The 22,620-nt window shown below is 45.7% G+C and overlaps 1 protein-coding gene across 1 annotated transcript in view; it reads left to right on the forward strand.

The window, feature by feature from the left end:
- Window positions 1–22,620, forward strand: part of LOC144493944 (dynein axonemal heavy chain 8-like) — a 1,661,706-nt gene that overhangs the window by 460,655 nt on the left and 1,178,431 nt on the right. The window contains exon 20 of the mRNA XM_078213521.1: window positions 7,594–7,709. Coding sequence (XP_078069647.1) covers window positions 7,594–7,709 — 116 coding nt within the window. The remainder of the gene's footprint in view (window positions 1–7,593; window positions 7,710–22,620) is intronic.

Genomic DNA, 22,620 nt, shown 5'->3' on the forward strand with positions numbered 1-22,620 from the left:
ATCTGAAATACTCCCAGTTTCAAGTCTGCCCAGCACTTAGAATCAAAATCGTAAGATAGGGCCCCATGTGTCAGATTCTCCGCCAGGGAGCCTCAATACACTCAAGGTCTGCACCACATACTTTGATATTAATGGCACAAAACAAGCAATGGATACAATTCCAAATTTATGTGGAAATCTTATTAACCTACTAAACAATGGTATATACTTAAAATATCAGTTGCTTAGATGGATCCATGTGCAGGAGCTCATCTTCAGGTGTATTGGCCTGCTGAAAAAATTCTTCCCACATGACTTTGTGACTGATCAAATCACACTTTCTGGTTGCAGCCCCAACATCCTCGAGAGCAGTGGCTTCATACCCCTTTCCAACCCTGGTCTCTTCACATATATGGTAATGACTGATTGGATTTTCAATCCCACCCTAGCCATGTAAAGACCACCTGCAACTGGTCATTAAAATAAGCAAAATAGTATGGATACTAGATTCTGAAACAAAACAGAATGCTGGAAAGCCTCAGCAGGAGCAGAATGGTGACAGTGGTTAGCACTGTTGCCTCACCGCACCAGGGACCCAGGTTCAATTCCAGCCTCGAGTGATTGTGTGGAGTTTGCACATTCTCCTCGTGTCTGCATGGGTTTCCTCCAGGTGTTCCGGTTTCCTTCCACAGTCCAAAGATGTGGATTAGTGATTCTAAATTGTCCCTTCGTGTCCCAAAATGTGTAGTTTAGGGGGATTAGCAGGGTAAATATGTGGGCCTGGGTGGAACGCTCTGTCAGAGAGTCGGTGTAAGCTCAATGGACCAAATGGCTTCCTTCTGCACTGTAGGGATTCTGTGATTCTATGAGGTCTGGCAGCACTTGTAGGGAGAGGAAACAGGGTTAATGTTTTGAATTCATCTGACATTTCTCCAGAATTAAAGAGAGAGAAATGTCTTGGACATTATACCATAGCTGCGAAAGGTTGCAACAAAAAAGATAGAAAACTTAACAAGGGAAAAGTGGCCCAATGTGGGAGTGGTGGAAAGGCAATGTTTACCTTCTATGATTGCTTGGGAAGGAGGTGGGGAGTTGGGTGTGATGGAGGAGTTGACCAGTGTGTCAGAGGGAGCAGTCCTTGTGGAATGTTGAATGGGGGGGGTTGAGGGGAAGATGTGTTTCATGGAGGTATCATGCTGGAATTGGCCGAAATGATGAAGGATGAACCTTTGAATGTGGCGATTAGTGGGATACAGTGAGAACAAGAGGGACCCTATCATGGTTCTGGGACATGCAAGGGAAGAGAGGATGAGTTGCATAGTTAAGGTGTTGCAGCTGATCATATGATTTGATGGTAGTGTCATTAGGATGTCCAGGCTATGTTTACTCTGTCTTCTGTACAGTCAAGAGCTCCTTGAATAAATCTGTTGTTGGTTTTAATAAAAATAAAAGATGTAAATTCAGACAACACCTAACATAGTTAGCTCATTACAAGATGCAGTCAAGATAGGAAGAAATGATTTACCTGTTGCACGTTCCAATGATGCCATCTCCAAAAATGGAACTTCTGACACGTCTGTGCTTTTCCTTAACAGAGGCCCCTGCACCCACGACTCCGCCTCATGATTGACAGTATACTTGACCAGTTTCCCAAACCTCTGCCCTCATCCCTTTGCATCTGTCCTGGAATCATAATGGGGTCCCTCCTTTCCACGCCACCAACTTCTGCATTCAAAGAATCATCCTCCACCATTTTGCCAACTCCAGCAGAATGTCATAAGACATAGGAGCAGAAGTAGGCATTTTAGCTCATCGTGTCTGCTCCAACATTCAATGAGAACATAACTGATCTGATTTGTGCATTTGTAAAGTTGTGGATGAACATTAGTGTGGTAATATAAACAGGGCTTAGTTTGAAGGCTGATAAAATTGGATATCCTAAATTAAAGAATTGGGCATATTAAAATCAAACAGTCAAACCTCAGGCAGGCCAATTGTACAAATACACAAACATGTCTGGGCCTGACCCATTAAAGGTCGTTGCACTCTACAGATACTTAGCAGGAGATCATTGCACCCCATTGAAATGCACCGGCCTATTGTTAGAAGTCCAGATCGGGCCAGACTTTGTCACTGAGAGTTCCTGCAGTTAGCTTATCTGAAAGCAGGTTACACGTAAGCACCAGCAAGGAGATGGACACCTGGGAACAGACCCTGGTGTCCTGTTAGACATCAAGAAACCCACTGGGTATTGGAACCCCCTCCTGGGACCTCATTGGCCGGAAGCCAGAGAGGTTTCTGGAAAGGCAAGCAGGCAGGGGGATAAAGGGACACATTTTCAGACACACCAGCAGCGAAGACTCGACGAGGGAGATGACCTTGGCCATTCGGAAGACTGACCAGAGAAGGAAGGAAGGAGCTGCCATTGAGACTCACCTTCGTGATGACAGATCAGAGGGACTCAGAATCGAGCCTGCAGTTTTAACCAAACCATCTTTGCGGGTAGTATATTTGAATCTGGGGTATCCTCTTGTTTTATGTGGGTAATTTAAGGGTTAATAGTGTTATTATTAATAAACTTGTTGAACCCTTACTTGTGTTTGTCCATCTTGCAAATAAGGGCACCGGGGTAAAACCTTGGAGTAAGCAAACTGGTCGAAGGTATCTGAGAATTAACAAGTACAATAGAAAGCATTCTTTCTGGTTGCATCAAAGTTTGGTATGGCTCCTGCTCTGCCCAAGAACGCAAGGAACTACAAAAGGTCATGAATGTACCCAATCCATCACACAAACCAGCCTCCCATCCATTGACTCTGCCTACACTTCCCGCTGCCTCGGCAAAGCAGCCAGCATAATTAAGGACCCCACGCACCTCGGACATTCTCTCTTCCACTTCCTTCGGGAAAAAGATGGAAAAGTCTGAGGTCACGTACCAACTGACTCAAGAACAGCTTCTTCCCTGCTGCTGTCAGACTTTTGAATGGACCTACCTTGCATTAAGTTGATCTTTCCCTACACCCTAGCTATGACTATAACGCTACATTCTGCACTCTCTCATTTCCTTCTCTATGAACAGTATGCTTTGTCTGTATAGCGTGCAAGAAACAGTACTTTTTCACTGTGTATTAATACATGTGACAATAATAAATCAAATCAAATAGGATGCGGATGGAGGGATATGGTCCCCAGAAGAATAGGGTGTTTTAGTTCAGTTGGACAACATGGTAATTGCAGGCTTGGAGGGCCGAAGGGTCTGTTCCTCTGCTGTAATTTTTTTTGTTTGAAGTAAATATCTAAGATCAGAATGTAGTTCAAAAGTAATTCATTGTGCTATGCACTATGATATTTTGACATGAAGGGATGCAATGGCAAAGCCATAGTATAAGATTACAAACTGTTTTCCCTGAAATTAATGTCACTGGAATTGATCAACATCTTTTTCTGTTGGCAGTCAGTGACTAGTGGGGTTCCGCAGGAATCTGTGCTATGATCCCAACTGTTCACATTACATATCAATGATCTGGAAGAGAGAACTAAGTGTATTATCTTTATATTTGCAGATGATACAAAGTTGGGTGGGAGGGTGAGCTGTGAGGAGGATAGAGATGCCTCAGCATAATTTGGACAAGCTGAGTGTGTGGGAATCTGCATGGCAGATGAAGTATAATGTGGATAAATGTAAGGTTATCAACTTTGGGAGCAATAATAGGAAGACACATATTACTTGAATGGGTGTAAACTGAGAGAGGTGGATATTCAACAAGACTTTGGTGTCCTCATGCATCGGTCATTGAAAGTAAGCGTGCAGGTACAGCAGGCAGTAAAGAAGGCAAATGTTATGTTGGCCTTCATAGCCAGAAGATTTGAGTATAGCCAAAGGGATGTTTTGCTGCAGTTGTATGGGGTGTTGGTAAGACCACATCTGGAGCATTGTATACATTTTTGGTGTCCTTATCTGAGGAAGGATGTCCTTGCTGTAGAGGAAGTACAGCGAAGGTTTACCAGGCTGATACCGGAGATGGCAGATCTGTCATATGAAAAGGGACTAAGCCATTTAGGATTATATTCACTGGAGTTCAGAAGAGTGAGAGGGGGTCTCAAAGAAACTTATAAAATTCTAGCAGAATAGATTCAGAAAGAATGTTCCCAATGGTGAGGGAGTACAGAACTGGGGTCATGGTTTGAGGATAAAGGGTAAATCTTTTAGAACTGAAGGGAGGAGAAATTTCTTCACCTAAAGGGTGGTGAATGTATGGAATTCACTACCACGGGAAGTAGTGGAGGCCAAAACATTGTCTGATTTCAAGAAATTAGATGTGGCTCTTGGGGCTAAAGAGATCAAGGGTATTGGGGGTGGGGAGAGATCAGGATATTGAATGCAATGATCAGCCATGATCAAAATGAATGGCGGAACAGGCTCAAAGGGCCAAATGGCCTAGTTCTGCTTCTAGTTTCTGTTTCTATTGCCTTGTATAGCTTTAGTAAAGGAGGCGGCCGTTGGGCCCTTTGAGCCTTATCCAGTTTCAATTTCCTGCATTTTAGGTATGCCTCCTTGGCACAGTGGCATAGTGGTTAGCACTGCTGCCACACAGCACCAGGGACCTGGGTTCAATTCCCAGCTTGGGTCACTGTTTGTGTGGAGTTTGCACGTTCTCCCTGTGGGTTTCCTCTGGGTGCTCCAGTTTCCTCCCACAGTCTGAAAGACGTGCTGGTTAGATGCATTGACCCGAACAGGTGCCGGAATGTGGCAACTAGGGGAATTTCACAGTAATTTCATTGCAATGTTAATGTAAGCCTTACTTGTGACTAATGGATAAACTTTACTTTTACTTCTTTTCACTAAGCTCACAATCTCCCTTTGTCATCCAGGGTTCCTGAATCTAGACATCTTTATCGTTCATTTTTACAGGGACATACTTGTCCTGAATTGTTAACAACTGACTTTTAAAAGATGCCCACATATCGCATGTGGATTTACCCTCACACAGCTGCCTCCACTCTACATTCCCTAGCTGCTGCCTAATACTGGGCCTGATTTTACCAAACCTTCACGCCCGTTTTTGGGAACGAAATCACGGTAAAGTTGGGCGTTGGGCCTTTAACGCGATCTGCACCCGATTCGACTTAATGAACCGCGTGCCCAACTCTACTGCCCAATCCCACTTTACTGTCTTCTGGCCCGATCCGCGTCCGCGCTGTCACCAACCTGCAAAATAAAAGTCTGAAGTCGCCGCTGCAGCCTCCGAAGAGCGGGGTCAGAGACTGCAATGGCTCTCTGACCCAGGTCATCCTCTGATCGGGGCGGGAGGAGGAGAGGGGGTGTGACGTCTCATCCCCTGGGGGGCCGGGGAGAGGGGGTGTGACGTTTCATCCTCTGGTGAGGTGGGGGTGGGTTCCGCTGCCCGTCTGCGGTCGATCCCTCCTGGCAGCACACTGGTACACTACCAGCCACAGATTACTCTTCCCTGCAGGTGTGAGAGAGCGGGAGAGATGGCTGTGGCTGGTAGTGGACCAGTGATGGTGCCAGGAGGGATCAGTCGCAGACAGGCAATGGAACCCCCCCCGACCAGAGGATGAGACACCTCACACCCCCTCTCCCCCCCCCACCCCAGGGGATGATAGGTCACACCCCCTCCCACCCCCCAGAGGATGAGATGTCACACCCCCTCCACCCCCCAGAGGATGAGAAGTCACACCTGCTCTCCACCCCCTCCCAACTCCCCCAGGGGATGATCGGTTGCAACCCCTCCCCCGACCAGAGGATGAACGTCAGAGAGCCGCTCTCTCCGCTTTGTTTTGTTTTTCACGCCTGGGTGCGCTGTCAACTTTTTTCCGAACTGCGCATGCGCAGTTCAGAACTCCGATCAGTCCGCCAGCACTAAGCCCCGCACACAGCGCAGATCGGGCCGAAGCTGGCAAAATGCATATGGGCACGCTGCAAAAAGGATTCCGGGCACAGATCTATTTGACACCCAGATCCGGCACTTAGACTCAAAATGGTAAAATTCACCCCACTGTCATAGTTAGCTTTCCCCCAGTTTAGCACTTTCACTCTGGGACTAATTCTCTCCTTTTCTACAAGTATCTTGAAACTTATAGAATTGTGATCACTGTTCCCAAATGGTCCCCCCCCCCCCCCCCCCCCCGCGCGAGACATCAATCACTTGTCCGGGTTCATTTCCCAGAACCAAGTCTAAGATAGCCCAACTCGGGAAGGGGCTATCTACATATTGATGTAGATCAAGAAGCATTCTTGGACACACTGAATAAACTCTGCCCCGTCCAATCCCCTGACACTAAAGGAATCCTAGTCTATGTTGGGCAAGTTAAAATCACCCATCACAACAACCTTGTTGTTTTTACATCTTCCCATAATCTGCTGACATATCAGTTCCTCCACTTTGTGCTGGCTGTTGGGAGATCTGTAGTACAACCCCAACAATGTGATTGCACCACTCCTGTTCCTGAGTTCTACCCATATGGCCTCACTGCATGATCCCACCAAGGTATCCTTCCTCTATACAGCTGGGACATTCTCCCTAATCAGTAAAGCAACACCCCCACCTCTGGTCATCCTCTCTATATTGCCTGGTTTTTAAGTGTAGCAGGTAATTAAGAAAGCAAATGGAATTTTGTCCTTCATTGCTAGAGGGATGGATTTTAAAAACAGGAAGGTTGGTGGTGTACAAAGTGCTGGTGGGACCCCACCTGGAAGTACTGTGTACAGTTTTGGTCTCCTTACTTGAGAAATGATATACTGGCATTGGTGGGGGTGCAGAAGAGATTCACGAGGCTGATTCTGGAGTTGAAGTTTGGCTTATGAGGAAAGACTAAGTATACTGGGACTATACTCATTGGAATTTAGAAGAATGTGGGGGGATCTTATAGAAACAAACTGAAGGGAATAGATAAGATAGAAGCAGGGAGCTTGTTTCCACTGGCAGCTGAAAACTAGAACTAGGGGGGCATAGCCTCAAAGGGGGAGTAGATTTAGGATTGAGTTGAGGAGGAACTTCTTCACCCAAGTGTTGTGAATCTGTGGAATTCCCTGCCTAGTGAAGCAGTTGAAGCTACCTCATTGAATGTTTTTAAGGCAAGGATAGATAGATTTTTGAACAGTAGAGGAAGGGTTATGGTGCACAGGCAGATAAGTGGAACTGAGTCCACGAAAAGACCAGCCATGATCTTATTGAATGGCGGAGCAGGCTCAAGGGGCCAGATTGCCTACTCCTGCTCCTAGTTCTTATGTTCTTATGATTCAGAGGCAATATTTACACCAGGGAATGGAGGATGGGTGAGAAGAGCAGAACTAAAGGCTATAATAAGATATTCACCAAGAATGTAATAGGGAATTCAGAAGAAACCTGTTTACTTAATACATGGTGAGAATGTGGAACTCTCCCAGGTAGCAGTTGAAGCAGCTAGAATAGATTTACGGGGAAGCTTGATTTGTGGGAGAAGATAAACAGTTATGATCATATATTTAGAATACAAATGGGAAGAGGTTTGAGTGAAGCACAAATGCCAGCATGGACTGATTGTGCTGAATATTCCATTTCATTATAAATATCATAAAATGTTCAAAATATAATATTCATTGTTGTTTTCAGCTAGTTGACTTGCAAGAAATGCACATAGATGAAGTATTGTCCGAAATTTCCCAAAAGATTATAATCGACCTGCCTGAGGACCACACCTTGACTTTGGAAAACATGCTTACGTACAATGAGGTAACATTATATAGATTTATTTTAGAATTTATATTTTATAATCAATCAAGTGAGCATTGAGAAATGTTTTGATTAATGAAAGACAACAAAGATTTGTTAAAAGTAATAAAAAATGGAGTTTTTCAAATACTTAGCAGGCCTCAGAGCAAAAGCATCAAGAGATGGAGTTAGCATTTCTTATTGATGTCCTCTCATCAGGACAAAATGACATTCCTTGTGCTACACGTCAGACAAAGTATGGAAACCTGTTACGCATGCAAAATCACCACACTATCTACACCCTGCATACTTATGTGAAAGCCCTCTACATCTTACTAATCAGAAAAAGACCTATTTATGCCTACTCTGTTTCAGTTAGCTTGTATCCATGCCACCATGTTAGCCCCTGCATCATGAGCTTTCATTATTCACAATAACTTTGATGTAACATATTATCAAACACCATCTGGAAATCTAAGTACAGTATATCCACTATGTCCCCTTTATCCACAGCTATATTCTTCAAAGGACTCCAATGAATTGAGGAAATGTGATTTCCCTTTCACAAGACCATGTTGATGCTGTCTGATTGCCTTGAATATTTTTATAGGTCAGGAAAACCAAAATTGTGGGAGATGAATTGCTAAAGTGTGTACAAGATGGTTGCATTACACCAACTATGGAACATGCTTTCCTAGATTTAGTATCATGCAATTAGAAATGGTTAATTCATAATCTTGTTGGATCCTTTAGGGAACAATGACAATAGCATGATAGAATTCCCCTTTAGGATGGAAAGTGAAGAAGCCTGACCTGAAACTAAGGTCATAAATCTAATCAAAGGGCACCACGAAGGTATGAGGCATCAGTTAGCTAAGATAGATATGGGAAGTTCATTAAAATGCATGACGATGAATAGGCAAAGGCTAATACTTAAGGAACAAATGTATGCATTGTAATAGTTACACATTTCTTTCTGGTGCAAAATGACAACAATAAATCAGCTCAACCATGACTTACAAAAGAAATTAAGGATAGTATTAGATCAATTGGGAGCAGTTCAGAATTCAGCAAAGGAGGACCAAGAGATTGATTATGAGGGGAAAAAAAAAAAAGAGTATGAGAATAAACTTGCAAGTCTGAACTGCATCTTTGAACTGTGGGAGGAAACTGGAGCGCTCTGAGGAAACCCACGCAGACATGGGGAGAATGTGCAAACTCCACACAGACAGTGACCCAAGCTGGGAATCAAACCAGGATCTCTGGCACGGAGAGGCAGCAGTGCTAACCACTGTGCCATTCTGTCTGCACAGAGTAAGGCACAAATAACTTCCCAGAAAAGGGAAGGAACCAAGGGTCTAGTGAGAAGGAGCAGCAGGAATTGAAGGAAATTAGTATGACTAAAACAATAGTGCTGGAGAAATTAATGGGACTGAAAGCCAATAAATCCCCAGGGACAAATAATTTACATCCCAGGATATTCAAGGAGCTGGCCATGGAAATAATGAATGCATTGGTTATATTCCAAATTTCTGTCGATTCTGGAACAGATTGGTGGGTAGAAAATGTAACCCCACTATTTACAAAAGGGTGGAGAGATAAAACAGTGAATTACAGACCATAAGCCAAACATCAGTAGTAGGGAAAGTGCTAGAGTATTATAAAGGTAGTGATAGCAAGATAGTTAGAAAATATCAACAGGATTAGAAAAAGCCAGGCAGCATGCCATAATGACTACCAACTGATGTAGAACATTACAGCGCAGTATAGGCCCTTCGGCCCTCGATGTTGCACCAACCAGTGAAACCAATCTAAAACCCATCTAACCTACACTATTCCAATATCATCCATATGTTTATCCAATGACCATTTAAATGCCCTTAATGTTGGCAAGTCCGCTACTGCTGCAGGCAGGGCATTCCACACCCTTACTACTGAGTGAAGAACCTACCTCTGACATCTGTCCTATATCTCTCACCCCTCAATTTTCAATGTCTCTGACATCCATTATTATGAAGTGCTTCAAAAGGCTTGTCATGGCATGTATTAACTCCAATCTCCCAGATTGCTGGGATCCACAACAGTTCGCCTGTTGCCACAACAGGTTCATAGCAGAACTGGCCGGCCCTACACTCAACCTTGGAACACCTGAATAACGAGGACACATATGTCAGACTCCTATTTATTGACTACAGCTCAGCCTTCGACACCATTATCCCAACAGAATTCATCTCAAAACTCTGTGGCTGAGGGCACGGCTCCTCCCTCTGCAACTGGATCCTAGATTTCCTAACCCACAGGCTGCAATCAATAAGGATAGGCAACAAGACCTCCTCCATGATTTTCCTCAACACTGGTGCTTTGCAAGGCTGTGGCCTCAGCTCCTTGCTATAGTCTTTATCCAAATATGATTGCGTGGCCAAATTGATCTCCAACTCCATTTTCAAGTTTGCTGATGACATCACCATGGTGGGTCAGATCTCAAACAATGATGAGACGGAGTACAGGAAAGAGATAGAATCATTCTCATAAAATTCCGCTCTCTAAGTATCTAGCTAGTGTGAAAATGGGCAAGTTGTTGATCCATTTTTTAGGCGAGTTTTCACACCTATTAAAGAAAGGATATTATTAAACTAGAAAGAGTGCAGAAAAGATTTACTAGGATGCTGCCGGGACTTGATGGATTGAGTTATAAGGAGAGGCTGAATAGACTGGGACTTTTTTCTCTGGAGTGTAGGAGGCTGAGGGGTGACCTTATAGAGGTCTATAAAATAATGAGGGGCATAGACAAGTTGATAGTCAATATATTTTCCCAAAGGTAGGGGAGTCTAAAACTAGACGGCATAGGTTTAAGGAGAGAGGGGAGATACCAAAGTGTCCAGACGGGCAATTTTTTCAGAGGGTGGTGAGTGTCTGGAACAAGCTGCCAGAGGTAGTAGTAGAGGCAGGTACAATTTTATCTTTTAAAAAGCATTTAGATAGTTACATGGGTACGTACGATAGATATAGACCAAATGCGGGCAATTGGGATCAGTTTAGGGTTTTTTTAAAAAAAAGGCAACATGGACAAGTTGGGCCGAAGGGCCTGTTTCCATACTGTAAACCTCTATGACCCAATTTTATGCACTTAGTCATTGAAAAAATGGTGCAGTGTAGACTGCAGGCTGGGCTTAATTTGCCAGTCAGCCTGTAGAGGGAGCTAATGCACATGTGCAGATCTCTGATTCTGCACATGCTCAATAGCAACTGCAGGGAGCTGAGAGAGAGCGAGCTGTCAAGCCTCTGCTATTTCAGGCAGCCTCAACCAGCTACCCCTGCTTCCCTGCAATTTCAGGGGCCTGTGGCTGATCGCAAGCCCCACAACGCATGGCAACTAGCACCCATCACCTTCCACTGGCGCCCAGATCAATCAGGCTGCTCCCCGATCTGATCGCAATTGCAGAGTGGCAGCGCCCCCCCGATCACTGCAGAGTGCACAGCAACCCCCTCCCACCGATCAGGCTGCCCCTCCTTTCCCACCCCCATATGCCCCTGCTCACTGGGCAGTGCCAATTTGCCCACTGGGCATTGCCCAGGTCATGTGGAGATGCCGGCGTTGGACTGGGGTAAATACAGTAAGAGTTTTAACAACACCAGGTTAAAGTCCAACAGGTTTATTTGGTAGCTCCGAAAGCTAATTGCCCAGGTGCCAGACTGGAAATGCCAAGGTGCCAGGCTGGCAGGCTGACACTTCCCAAGGGGGACCCCCTTGCCCTCAGCCTCCCCAGGTGGCCTCAATGGCCTCCAGTTCCACCAGCGAGGCCAACAGGACTATTCCCTGTTCGTGGGGAGCAGATGTTTTCCTCGCCATGGCGAGGCCAGAAAGTGAGCACGGACAATTGAGCACTGGGCTCACTAAACATGTGTAAATGAACATTACAATATGTTAAAATAAATTATTCAGCCTCTCGTCTATTTCCAGTGAGAGGCTGACCTCCCCGGAAGCCCGGCTCTTGTAAAATCACGTGTGATCCTGATTCTTGGCTCTCACACTATTTTACCGACTTGCTCCACCATCGATGGGCAGAGCCAGCCAGTAAAATTCTGCCCAGAGAATTGAATGAAATGGTGTGATGACAATAATCTCTCGCTCCATGTTGTAAAACAAAAGATAGTAAATGACTTCAGGAAGCATAGTGGACGTACCCTGTCTACATCAGCAGTGAAGAAGTGGAAATAGTCAAGAGCTTCAACTTTCTAGGTGTCCAGATCACCTACAACCTGTTCTGGTCTCTCCACACTGATGCTATAGTTAAGAAAGCTCACCAAGTCTCTACTCTGAGGCTAAGGAAATCTGCCATGCCTGCTACGACTCGACGATTTTTACAGATGCACCATAGAAAGCATCCATTCCGGATGTATCACAGCTTGGTATGGCTCCTGCTCTGACCAAGCCTACAAGAAACTATAAAGGGGTGTGAATGTAGCCCAGTCCATCATGCAAACGAAAAGCAGTCAGCATGATCAGGGACCCCATGCACCCCAGACATACTCTCTTTCACCTTCTTCCATTGGGAAAAGATAAAAAAGTCTGAGATCACGTAACAACTGATTCAAGAACAGCTTCTTCCCAGCTGTCAGGCTTTTGAATGGACCGACCATATATTAAGCTGATCTTTCTCTACACCCTAGCTGTTTTTTATTCATTCATGGGCATTGCTGGCTGGCCAGCATTTATTGCCCTCCCCTAGTTGCCCTTGGTGGTGAGCTGCCTTCTTGAATCGCTACAGTCCATGTGCTATCGGTTGACCCACAATGCTGTTAGGGAGGGAATTCCAGGATTTTGACCCAGCAACTGCACCCTGCCCTTTCCTTCTCCTCTATGTATATGTTTTTGTCTGTTTATCACACAAGAAACAATTCTTTTCACTGTATCCCAATACATCAAGGGAGACGATGGCCTTGTGGTAATATTGCTAGACTATTAATCCAGAAACTCAACTAATGTTCTGGTGACTCAGATTCAAATCCCACCATGGCAGCCGGTGGAATTTGAATTCAATTTAAAAATATCTGGAATTAAGAATCAATTGATGACATGAGTACATGGTTGATTGTTGGAAAAACACATCTGGTTCACTAACGTCCTTTAGGGAGAGAAATCTGCCGTCCTTACCTGGTCTGGCCTACATGTGACTCCAGACCCACAGCAATGTGGTTGACTTTCAACTGCCCTCGGGATGGGCAATAAATGCTGTAAGAAGTTTAACAACACCAGGTTAAAGTCCAACAGGTTTATTTGGTAGCAAAAACCACACAAGCTTTCGGAGCTCCAAGCCCCTTCAGGCGAGTGGGAATTCTGTTCACAAACAGGGCATATAAAGACACAAACTCAATTTACATGAATAATGGTTGGAATGCGAATACTTGCAGCTAATCAAGTCTTTAAGATATAAACAATGTGAGTGGAGAGAGCATCAAGACAGGCTAAAGAGATGTGTATTGTCTCCAGACAGTGAGACTCTGCAGGTCCAGGCAAGCTGTGGGGATTACAAATAGTGTGACATGAACCCAATATCCCAGTTGAGGCCGTCCTCATGTGTGCAGAACTTGGCTTTCAGTTTCTGCTCAGCGACACTGCGCCGTCATGTGTCGTGAAGGCTGCCTTGGAGAACGCTTACCCGAATATCAGAGGCCGAATGCCTCGGTGAGGGGGGGGGGGGGGGGGGGGGGGGGGGGGGGTATTCAGGGTAAGCGTTCTCCAAGGCTGGCCTTCATGACACGAGGCAAGTTCCGCACATGAGGACGGCCTCATCTGGGATATTGGGTTCATGTCACACTATTTGTAATCCCCACAGCTTGCCTGGACCTGCAGAGTCTCACTGTCTGGAGACAATACACATCTCTTTAGCCTGTCTTGATGCTCTCTCCACTCACATTGTTTATATCTTAAAGACTTGATTAGCTGCAAGTATTCGCATTCCAACCATTATTCATGTAAATTGAGTTTGTGTCTTTATATGCCCTGTTTGTGAACAGAATTCCCACTCACCTGAAGGGGCTTGGAGCTCCGAAAGCTTGTGTGGCTTTTGCTACCAAATAAACCTGTTGGACTTTAACCTGGTGTTGTTAAACTTCTTACTGTGTTTACCCCAGTCCAACGCCGGCATCTCCACATCAATAAATGCTGGCCAGCCAGCAATGCCCATGTCCCATGAATGGATAAAAAAAGTTACAATAATAAAAGAAATCAAAATGTCATTTTGGATTTATCAATGGGAAAAATCATAGAAACATAGAAAATAGGTGCAGGGATAGGCCTTTCAGCCCTTCAAACCTGTACCATCATTCAATATGATTAAGGCTGATCATGCAGTTTCTGTATGCCACTCCCGCTTTCTCTCCATACCTTTTGGTCCCTTTAGCCACAACGGCCACATCCAGCTCCCTCTTGAACATATTTAATGAACTGGCCCTAACATCTTTGTGTAAAGAATTCCACAGATTCACAACTCTGGGTGAAGAAGTTCTTCCTCATCTCAACATCGGGAACATTCTTCCCACATCTAGCCTGTCCAGTCCCATCAGGATTTTATATGTTTCTATGAGATCCCCGCTCATTCTTCTAAATTCCAGTGAGAACAAGCCCAGTCAATCCAGTCTCTCTTCACATGTCAGTCGTGCCATTCAGGAATCAGTCTGGTGAACCTTTGCTGGACTCCCTCAACAGCAAGAATTTCCTTCCTCAGGCCAGGAGACCAAAACTGCACACAATACTTAAGGTGTGGCCTCACCAAGGCCCTGTATCTCTTTCGGGTACCAACATAAACTAACTCAAATTAACTTAGGGACAAAGAGGACTCATCCGGTATTTCTTTTGATACCAACCAAGTAAACGAACTCAAATTAACTTAGGGACAAAGTAAAAGGGGCGGCTCCCCAAAAGGAAGGGGGGAACAGCCCGAACCAAAATCAAAGTCGAAAGGAAACTTAAAACGTCAAACCAAAAGGTGATTATCAGGGTCGATAATACACCCCAGCCCCTGCGGCGCCCAGCGGTCGCGGAAGGCGTCAACCGCGCCTGTGGACACCGCATGCTCCCTCTCCAGAGACACCTGGCCGCAAATGTAGCCGCGGTAGAGGGGCAGACAGTCAGGATGGACGGCTCCGTCGATCGCCCGCTGCCTGGACCTATTGATGGCACGTCTCGCCAGGCCCAGGAGCAGGTTCACGAGGAGGTCGGCATCCCGACCCGCCCCTCTCCACACCAGGTGCCCGTAGATCAGGAGCGTGGGACTGAAGTGCAAACAAAACATCAATAAGAGGTGTTTGAGGAAACCAAAAAGGGTGTGCAGCCTAAAACACAGAACGTAGACATGGTCCACGGACTCCACGAGGCCACAGAAAGTGCAGTCTCGGGAGCCCGTGTACCGGAAAAACCTACGGTTGCACGGCACTGCTGCGTGCAGCACCCTCCACCCCAGGTCCCCGAGATAATTGGGGGAGATCCCTCCGTAGAGGGACCTCCACTGGGGACCTCTGCCACCCGGCGGCAACAAGGCCCACCAAGGTGTAACCAAGGCCCTGTATAACTGTGGCAAAACATCTTTACTCCTATACTCAAATGCTGTTGCTATGAAGGCCAGCATGCCATTAGCTTTCCTCACCACCTGCTGTATCTACATGCCAACCTTCAGCGACTGTTCCACCATGACATCCAGCTCATATTGCACCTTTTCCAAAACTTCCACCTTTCAGATAATAATCTTCTTTTTTGCCACCAAAGTGAATAACCTCACATTTATCCTCAGTATACTGCATTTGCCAAGTATTTGCCCACTCAGCCAGTCTGTCCAAGTCACCCTGCTGCCTCAGTATCCCCCTCACAGCACACACTGCCACCCAGCTTTGTGTCATCTGAAAATCTGATATTGCACTCGCTTCCTTTGTCCAAATCATTAATATATATTGGGAATAGCTGGGGTCCCAGCACTGAACCCTGTAGCACCCCACTAGTCACTGCCTGCCACTCTGAAAATGACCTGTTCATTCCCACTCTCTGCTTCCTGTCTGCCAACCAGTTCTCTATCTACGTCAAAACATTATCTCCAATAACATGAGCTTTAATTTTGCCCACTAATCTCATGTGGGGTTTTGTCAAAAGCCTTTTGAAAATCCAGATACACAACATCTTTGATAGATTTGATTTATTATTGTCACATGTATTAACATAGTGAAAAGTATTGTTTCTTGCAGGCTCTATAGACAAAGCATAAAGAAGGAAAGGAGAGAGTGCTGAAGGTAGTGTTAGTCATAGCTAGGGTGTAAAGAAAGATTAACTTAATGCAATGCAAGTCCATTCAAAAGTGTGACAGCATCAGGGAAGAAGCTGTTCTTGAGTCGGTTGGTATGTGATCTCAGACTTTTGTATCTTGTTCCTGATGGAAGAAGGTAGAAGAGAGAATGTCTGGGGTATGTGCGATCCTTAATTATGCTAGCTGCTTTGCCGAGGCAGCGAGAAGCGTAGACAGAATCAATGGATGGGAGGCTGGTTTGCATGGTGGATTGGGCTGCATTCACGACCTTTTGTAGTTCCTTGTGTTCTTGGGCAGAGCAGGAGCCATACCAAGCTGTGATACAACTAGAAAGAATGCTTTCTATGGTGCATCTGTAAAAGTTGGAGAGTCGTAGCTGACATGCCAAATTTCTTTAGTTTTTTGAGAAAGTAGAGGCGTTGGTGGACTTTAATTATAGTGTTGGCGTCAGGGGGGGACCAGGACAGGTTGTTGGTGATCTGGACACCTAAAAACTTGAAGCTCCCGACCCTTTCTACTTTATCCCCATTAATGTAGACGGGGGCATGTTCTCCTTTACACTTCCTGAAGTCGATGCCAATCTCCTTCGTTTTGTTGACATTGAGGGAGAGATTATTGTTGCTGCACCAGTTTCTCTATCTCACTCCTGTACTCTGCCTCATCATTATTTGAGATCCAACCCACTATTGAATGGCATCAAGGTTGGTAAGTCGCCGGGACCGGATGGGATGTACCCCAGGTTACTGTGGGAGGCGAGGGAGGAGATTGCGGAGCCTTTGGCGATGATCTTTGCATCGTCGATGGAGACGGGAGAGGTTCCGGAGGATTGGAGGATTGCGGATGTGGTCCCTATATTCAAGAAAGGGAACAGGGACAGCCCGGGAAATTACCGACCGGTGAGTCTAACCTCAGTGGTTGGTAAGTTGATGGAGAGGATCCTGAGAGACAGGATTTATGATCATCTAGAGAAGTTTAGTATGATCAAAAGTAGTCAGCACGGCTTTGTCAGGGGCAGGTCGTGCCTTACGAGCCTGGTTGAGTTCTTTGAAAATGTGACCAAGCACATTGACGAAGGAAGAGCGGTGGATGTGGTCTATATGGACTTCAGCAAAGCGTTCGATAAGGTCCCCCATGCAAGACTTCTTGAGAAAGTGAGAGGGCATGGGATCCAAGGGGCTGTTGCCTTGTGGATCCAGAACTGGCTTGCCTGCAGAAGGCAGAGAGTGGCTGTGGAGGGGTCTTTCTCTGCATGGAGGTCAGTGACCAGTGGAGTGCCCCAGGGATCTGTTCTGGGACCCTTGCTGTTTGTCATTTTCATAAATGACCTGGATGAGGAAGTGGAGGGATGGGTTGGTAAGTTTGCTGACGACACCAAGGTAGGTGGTGTTGTGGATAGTTTGGAGGGATGTCAGAAGTTGCAGCGAGACATAGATAGAATGCAAGACTGGGCGGAGAAGTGGCAGATGGACTTCAACCCGGATAAGTGTGTAGTGATCCATTTTGGCAGATCCAATGGGATGGAGCAGCAGTATAAAATGAAGGGTACCATTCTTAGCAGTGTAGAGGATCAGAAGGACCTTGGGGTCCGGGTCCATAGGACTCTTAAATCGGCCTCGCAGGTGGAGGATGCGGTCAAGAAGGCGTATGGCGTACTAGCCTTCATTAATCGAGGGATTGAGTTTAGGAGTCGGGAGATAATGCTGCAGCTTTATAGGACCCTGGTTAGACCCCACTTGGAGTACTGCGCGCAGTTCTGGTCACCTCATTACAGGAAAGATGTTGAAGCCATTGAAAGGGTGCAGAGGAGATTTACAAGGATGTTGCCTGGATTGGGGGGCATGCCTTATGAGGATAGGTTGAGGGAGCTTGGTCTCTTCTCCCTGGAGAGACGAAGGATGAGAGGTGACCTGATAGAGGTTTACAAGATGTTGAGGGGTCTGGATAGGGTGGACTCTCAGAGGCTATTTCCAAGGGCTGAAATGGTTGCTACGAGAGGACACAGGTTTAAGGTGCTGGGGGGTAGGTACAGGGGGGATGTCAGGGGTAAGTTTTTCACTCAGAGGGTGGTGGGTGAGTGGAATCGGCTGACGTCGGTGGTGGTGGAGGCAAACTCGTTGGGGTCTTTTAAGAGACTTCTGGATGAGTACATGGGATTTAATGGGATTGAGGGCTATAGATAGGCCTAGAGGTGGGGATGTGATCGGCGCAACTTGTGGGCCGAAGGGCCTGTTTGTGCTGTGACTTTCTATGTTCTATGTTCTATGGTGGTGTCATCAGCAAACTTGAATATCCACTGGTTCACCCTTGTCCACTCTATTGGACACATCCTCAAAAATTCCAGAAGAGTTGTCAAGCATGATTTCCCTTCAGTGAATCCATGCTGACTTGGACCAATCCTGTCACTGCTTTCCAAATGCTCAGTTATTGCATCCTTAATCATTGGCTCCAGCATTTTCCCCACACCGATGTCAGGCTAACCAGTCTATAATTCCTGCTTTTCTCTCCCTCCTTTTTTAAAAGGTAAGGTTACATTAGCTACCCTCCAATTGACTGGAAATCTTCCAAATTCTATAGAATGCTGGAAAGTGATCACCAATGCATCCACTATTTTGAGAGCCACTACCTTGAGTACTCTACGATACAAAGCATCTGGCCCTGAGAACTTATCGGGTTTTAATTCCAGCAATTTTACCAATACAATATCCTGACGACTAAGGCTTTCTTTTAGTTCCTCCTTCATGCCAGACTCTGTCCCCTAGTATTGCTGAAAGATTATTTTTGTCGTCTTCAGTGAAGACAGATCCAAAGTATTTGTTCAGCTGGTCTGCCATCTTTTTGTTGTAAGAAGTCTGACAACACCAGGTTAAAGTCCAACAGGTTTATTTGGTAGCAAAAGCCACTAGCTTTCAGAACAGGCTTTATTACGGGAACAGCACGTGGCTTTTGCTACCAAATCAACCTGTTGGACTTTAACCTGGTGTTGTTAGACTTCCTACTGTGTTTATCCACAGATCTCTAAAGGTTGCCACTCAAGTGGATAGAGCTGTGAAGAAGGCCTATAGTGTGTTAGCTTTTATTAACAGGGGGTTGGAGTTTAAGAGCCGTGGGGTTATGCTGCAACTGTACAGGACCTTGGTGAGACCACATTTGGAATATTGTGTGCAGTTCTGGTCACCTCACTATAAGAAGGATGTGGAAGCGCTGGAAAGAGTGCAGAGGAGATTTACCAAGATGCTGCCTGGTTTGGAGGGTAGGTCTTATGAGGAAAGGTTGAGGGAGCTAGGGCTGTTCTCTCTGGAGCGGAGGAGGCTGAGGGGAGACTTAATAGAGGTTTATAAAATGATGAAGGGGATAGATAGAGTGAACGTTCAAAGACTATTTCCTCGGGTGGATGGAGCTATTACAAGGGGGCATAACTTATAGGGTTCGTGGTGGGAGATACAGGAAGGATATCAGAGGTAGGTTCTTTACGCAGAGAGTGGTTGGGGTGTGGAATGGACTGCCTGCAGTGATAGTGGAGTCAGACACTTTAGGAACATTTAAGTGGTTATTGGATAGGCACATGGAGCACAGCAGGATGATACGGAGTGGGATAGCTTGATCTTGGTTTCAGATAAAGTTCAGCACAACATCGTGGGCCGAAGGGCCTGTTCTGTGCTGTACTGTTCTATGTTCTATGTTCTAACACCGGCATCTCCACATCTTGTTGCCTATTATGAATTCACCTGATTCAAACAGTAAGGGACCTACATTTGTCTTCACCAGTCTTTTTCTCTTCTCATGTCTCTAGAAGCTTTTGCAGTCAATTTTTATGCTTTCTGCAAGCCTACTCTCGTATTCCATTTTCCCCTTCTGAATTAACCCGAGTCTGCCTCTGCTGGATTTTGAATTTTTCCTCGCCCTCAAGTTTGCTGCTTTAACACTATCCCTGATTTCCCTTGTTATCCATGGATGAGGCACTTTCTGCATTTTACTCTTATGGCAGACAGGGATATACTGTGTTGAAGTTCATCCAAGTGGTCTTTAAAAGTCTGCCATTGCCTATCCACTGTCAACCCCTTAAGAATCCTTTGCAAGCTTATCCTAGCCAATGCACGCCTCATACCAAAGTTAGCTTTCCTCGGGTACATGACCCTTGTCTTATACTTAACTGTGTCACTCTCCATCTTAATGAAGAATTCTACCATACTATGGTCACTCTTCCTCAAAGGATCTCACACCACAAGGTTGCACTGAGGGAGGACACCTTGGAGGGTTCAGGCAGAGAGGCAATATGGATAGAGCTCAGGGATAGGAAGGGTGCAGTCACAATGTGGGCTTTATTACAGGCCTCCCAACAGCCAGCGGGAGAGATAGAGGAACAGATAGATTTTGGAAATATGCAAAAACAACAGGGTTGTTGTGGTGGGTGATTTTAACTTTCCCTATATTGACTGGGAGTCACTTACTGGTAGGGGCTTGGATGAGGCAGAATTTGTAAGGAGCTTCCAACTCAGGAAGGAGCCATATGAGACCTGGTATTGGGGAATGAGCCCAGCCAGGTGATTGAAGTTTCAGTAGGAGAGCATTATGGGAACAGTGATCATAATTCCATAAGTTTTAAGGTGCTTGTGGATTAGGACAAGAGTGGTCCTCAGGCAAAGGTGTTAAATTAACTACAACAACATTAGGCAGGATCTGAAGAGTGCAGATTGGGGAAGGCTGTTTGAGGAGAAATCAACATCCGACATGTGGGAGTCTTTCAAATGTCAGTTGATTGGATCACAGGTACCTGTGAAAATGAAGGACAAGTGTGGCAAATATCAGGAACCCTGGATAATGAGGGATATTATGAGCCTTGTCAAGCAGGAAAAGAAAGCATTCATAAGGTCTAAAAGGCTTAGGACAGATGAAACCCTTGAAGAATATAAAGAACGTAGGAAGGAACTGAAGGAAGGAGTTAGGAGGGCTAAAAGTCCTTGGCAAACAGGATTAAAGAAAATCCCAAGGCATTTTATATGTATGTAAAGAGCAAGAGCGTAGCCAGGGAAAGCATTGGTCCACTTAAGGATAGTGGAGGGAATCTATGCATGGAACCAGAGGAAATGGGCGAGATAGTAAATGAATACTTTGCCAAAGAGAGGGGATCATACGAGAGCGATTCAGGGAGTTGGGAAATAGGCTAAAAAGTAGGGCCTCCAGAGTGGCATTCTCTGGGCTGCTCCCAATGCCTAGGGCCAGTGAGGCTAGGAATAGGGAGATAGTACAATTGAACGCTTGGCTAAAGGACTGGTCCAGGAGGGAGGGATTCATATTCCTGGATCACTGGGAAGTTTTCAAGAGAGGAGGGCACCTGTACAAGGATGGGTCACAACTAAATTGGAAGGGCACGAATATCCTGGCTGGGAGTTTTGCTAGTGCAGTTCGGGTGGGTTTAAACAAATATGGCAGGGGGGTGGGGATCAAAAAATTAGGTCTACAAGTGTAGAGGCTGGGGACGAGCTTGGGGCCAGGACAAGGCTGGCAAAGAAGAAGAGCACTCTGGGGGAGGATGACCTCACTGGGCCTGGAGGTCTGGAGTGCATCTACTTCAATGCAAGGAGCGTAGCAGGTAAGACAGATGAACTTAGGGCCTTAATGCTAATGAGGAATTTGGATGTGGTTGCAGTGACAGAGACTTGGTTGAAAGAGGGACAGGACTGGCAGCTGAATATTCCAGGGTACAAGTGTTTTAGGCGAGACAGAGGAGGGGCCAAAAGAGGTGGGGGAGTAGCAGTATTAGTTAGAGAGCATATTACAGCGGTGTAGAGGGAGGACAATTCAGAGGGGTCGTGTAACGAGTCACTCTGGGTGGAGCTCACAAACAGGAAGGGCGCAGTCACTATGTTGGGGGTATACTACAGGCCCCCCAACAGCCCAAGGGAAGTGGAAGAACGGATATGTCAGGAGATAATGGATAGGTGCACGAAAAATAGGGTTGTTGTAGTGGGAGACTTCAATTTCCCTGGTATAGTCTGGAAATCGCGTAGGGTTGGGAGTCTGAATGGGGAGGAATTTGTAAAATGCACACAGGAAGGTTCTTTGGAACAATATGTAGATACCCCGACTAGAGAGGGGGCTATACTGGACCTAGTACTGGGGAATGAGCCCGGTCAGGTCTTCAAAGTTTCGGCAGGGGAACATGTGGCAAATAGTGACCACAATTCTGTTAGCTTTAGGATAGTGATGGAAAAGGATGAGTGGTGTCCCAAGGGTAAGGTGTTGGATTGGGGGAAGGCTAACTTTAGTGGGATTAGGCAGAACTTGGCAGCTCTTGATTGGGAGAAGCTGTTTGAGGGTAAATCCATATCTGGCATGTGGGAGTCTTTTAAAGAACAGTTGTTAGGGCTGCAGGATAGGCATGTGCCTGTAAAAAAAAGGTTAGGAAGGGTAGGATTCAAGAACCGTGGATAACCAGGGAAATTGAGCGATTGGTCATAAAGAAAAGAGTGGCATACGTCAGGTCCAGGCAGCTAAAAACAGAGGGAGCTCTGGTGGAATACAAAGAAAGGAGGAAAGAACTCAAACGAGGAATTAGAAGGGCAAAAAGGGTCACGAAATGTCCTTGGCAGACAGGATTAAGGAGAATCCCAAGGCATTTTATTCATACGTTAGGAGAA

The sequence above is a fragment of the Mustelus asterias genome, chromosome 5 (genome assembly GCF_964213995.1).
Source record: "Mustelus asterias chromosome 5, sMusAst1.hap1.1, whole genome shotgun sequence".
Classification (NCBI taxonomy): Eukaryota; Metazoa; Chordata; class Chondrichthyes; order Carcharhiniformes; family Triakidae; genus Mustelus; species Mustelus asterias.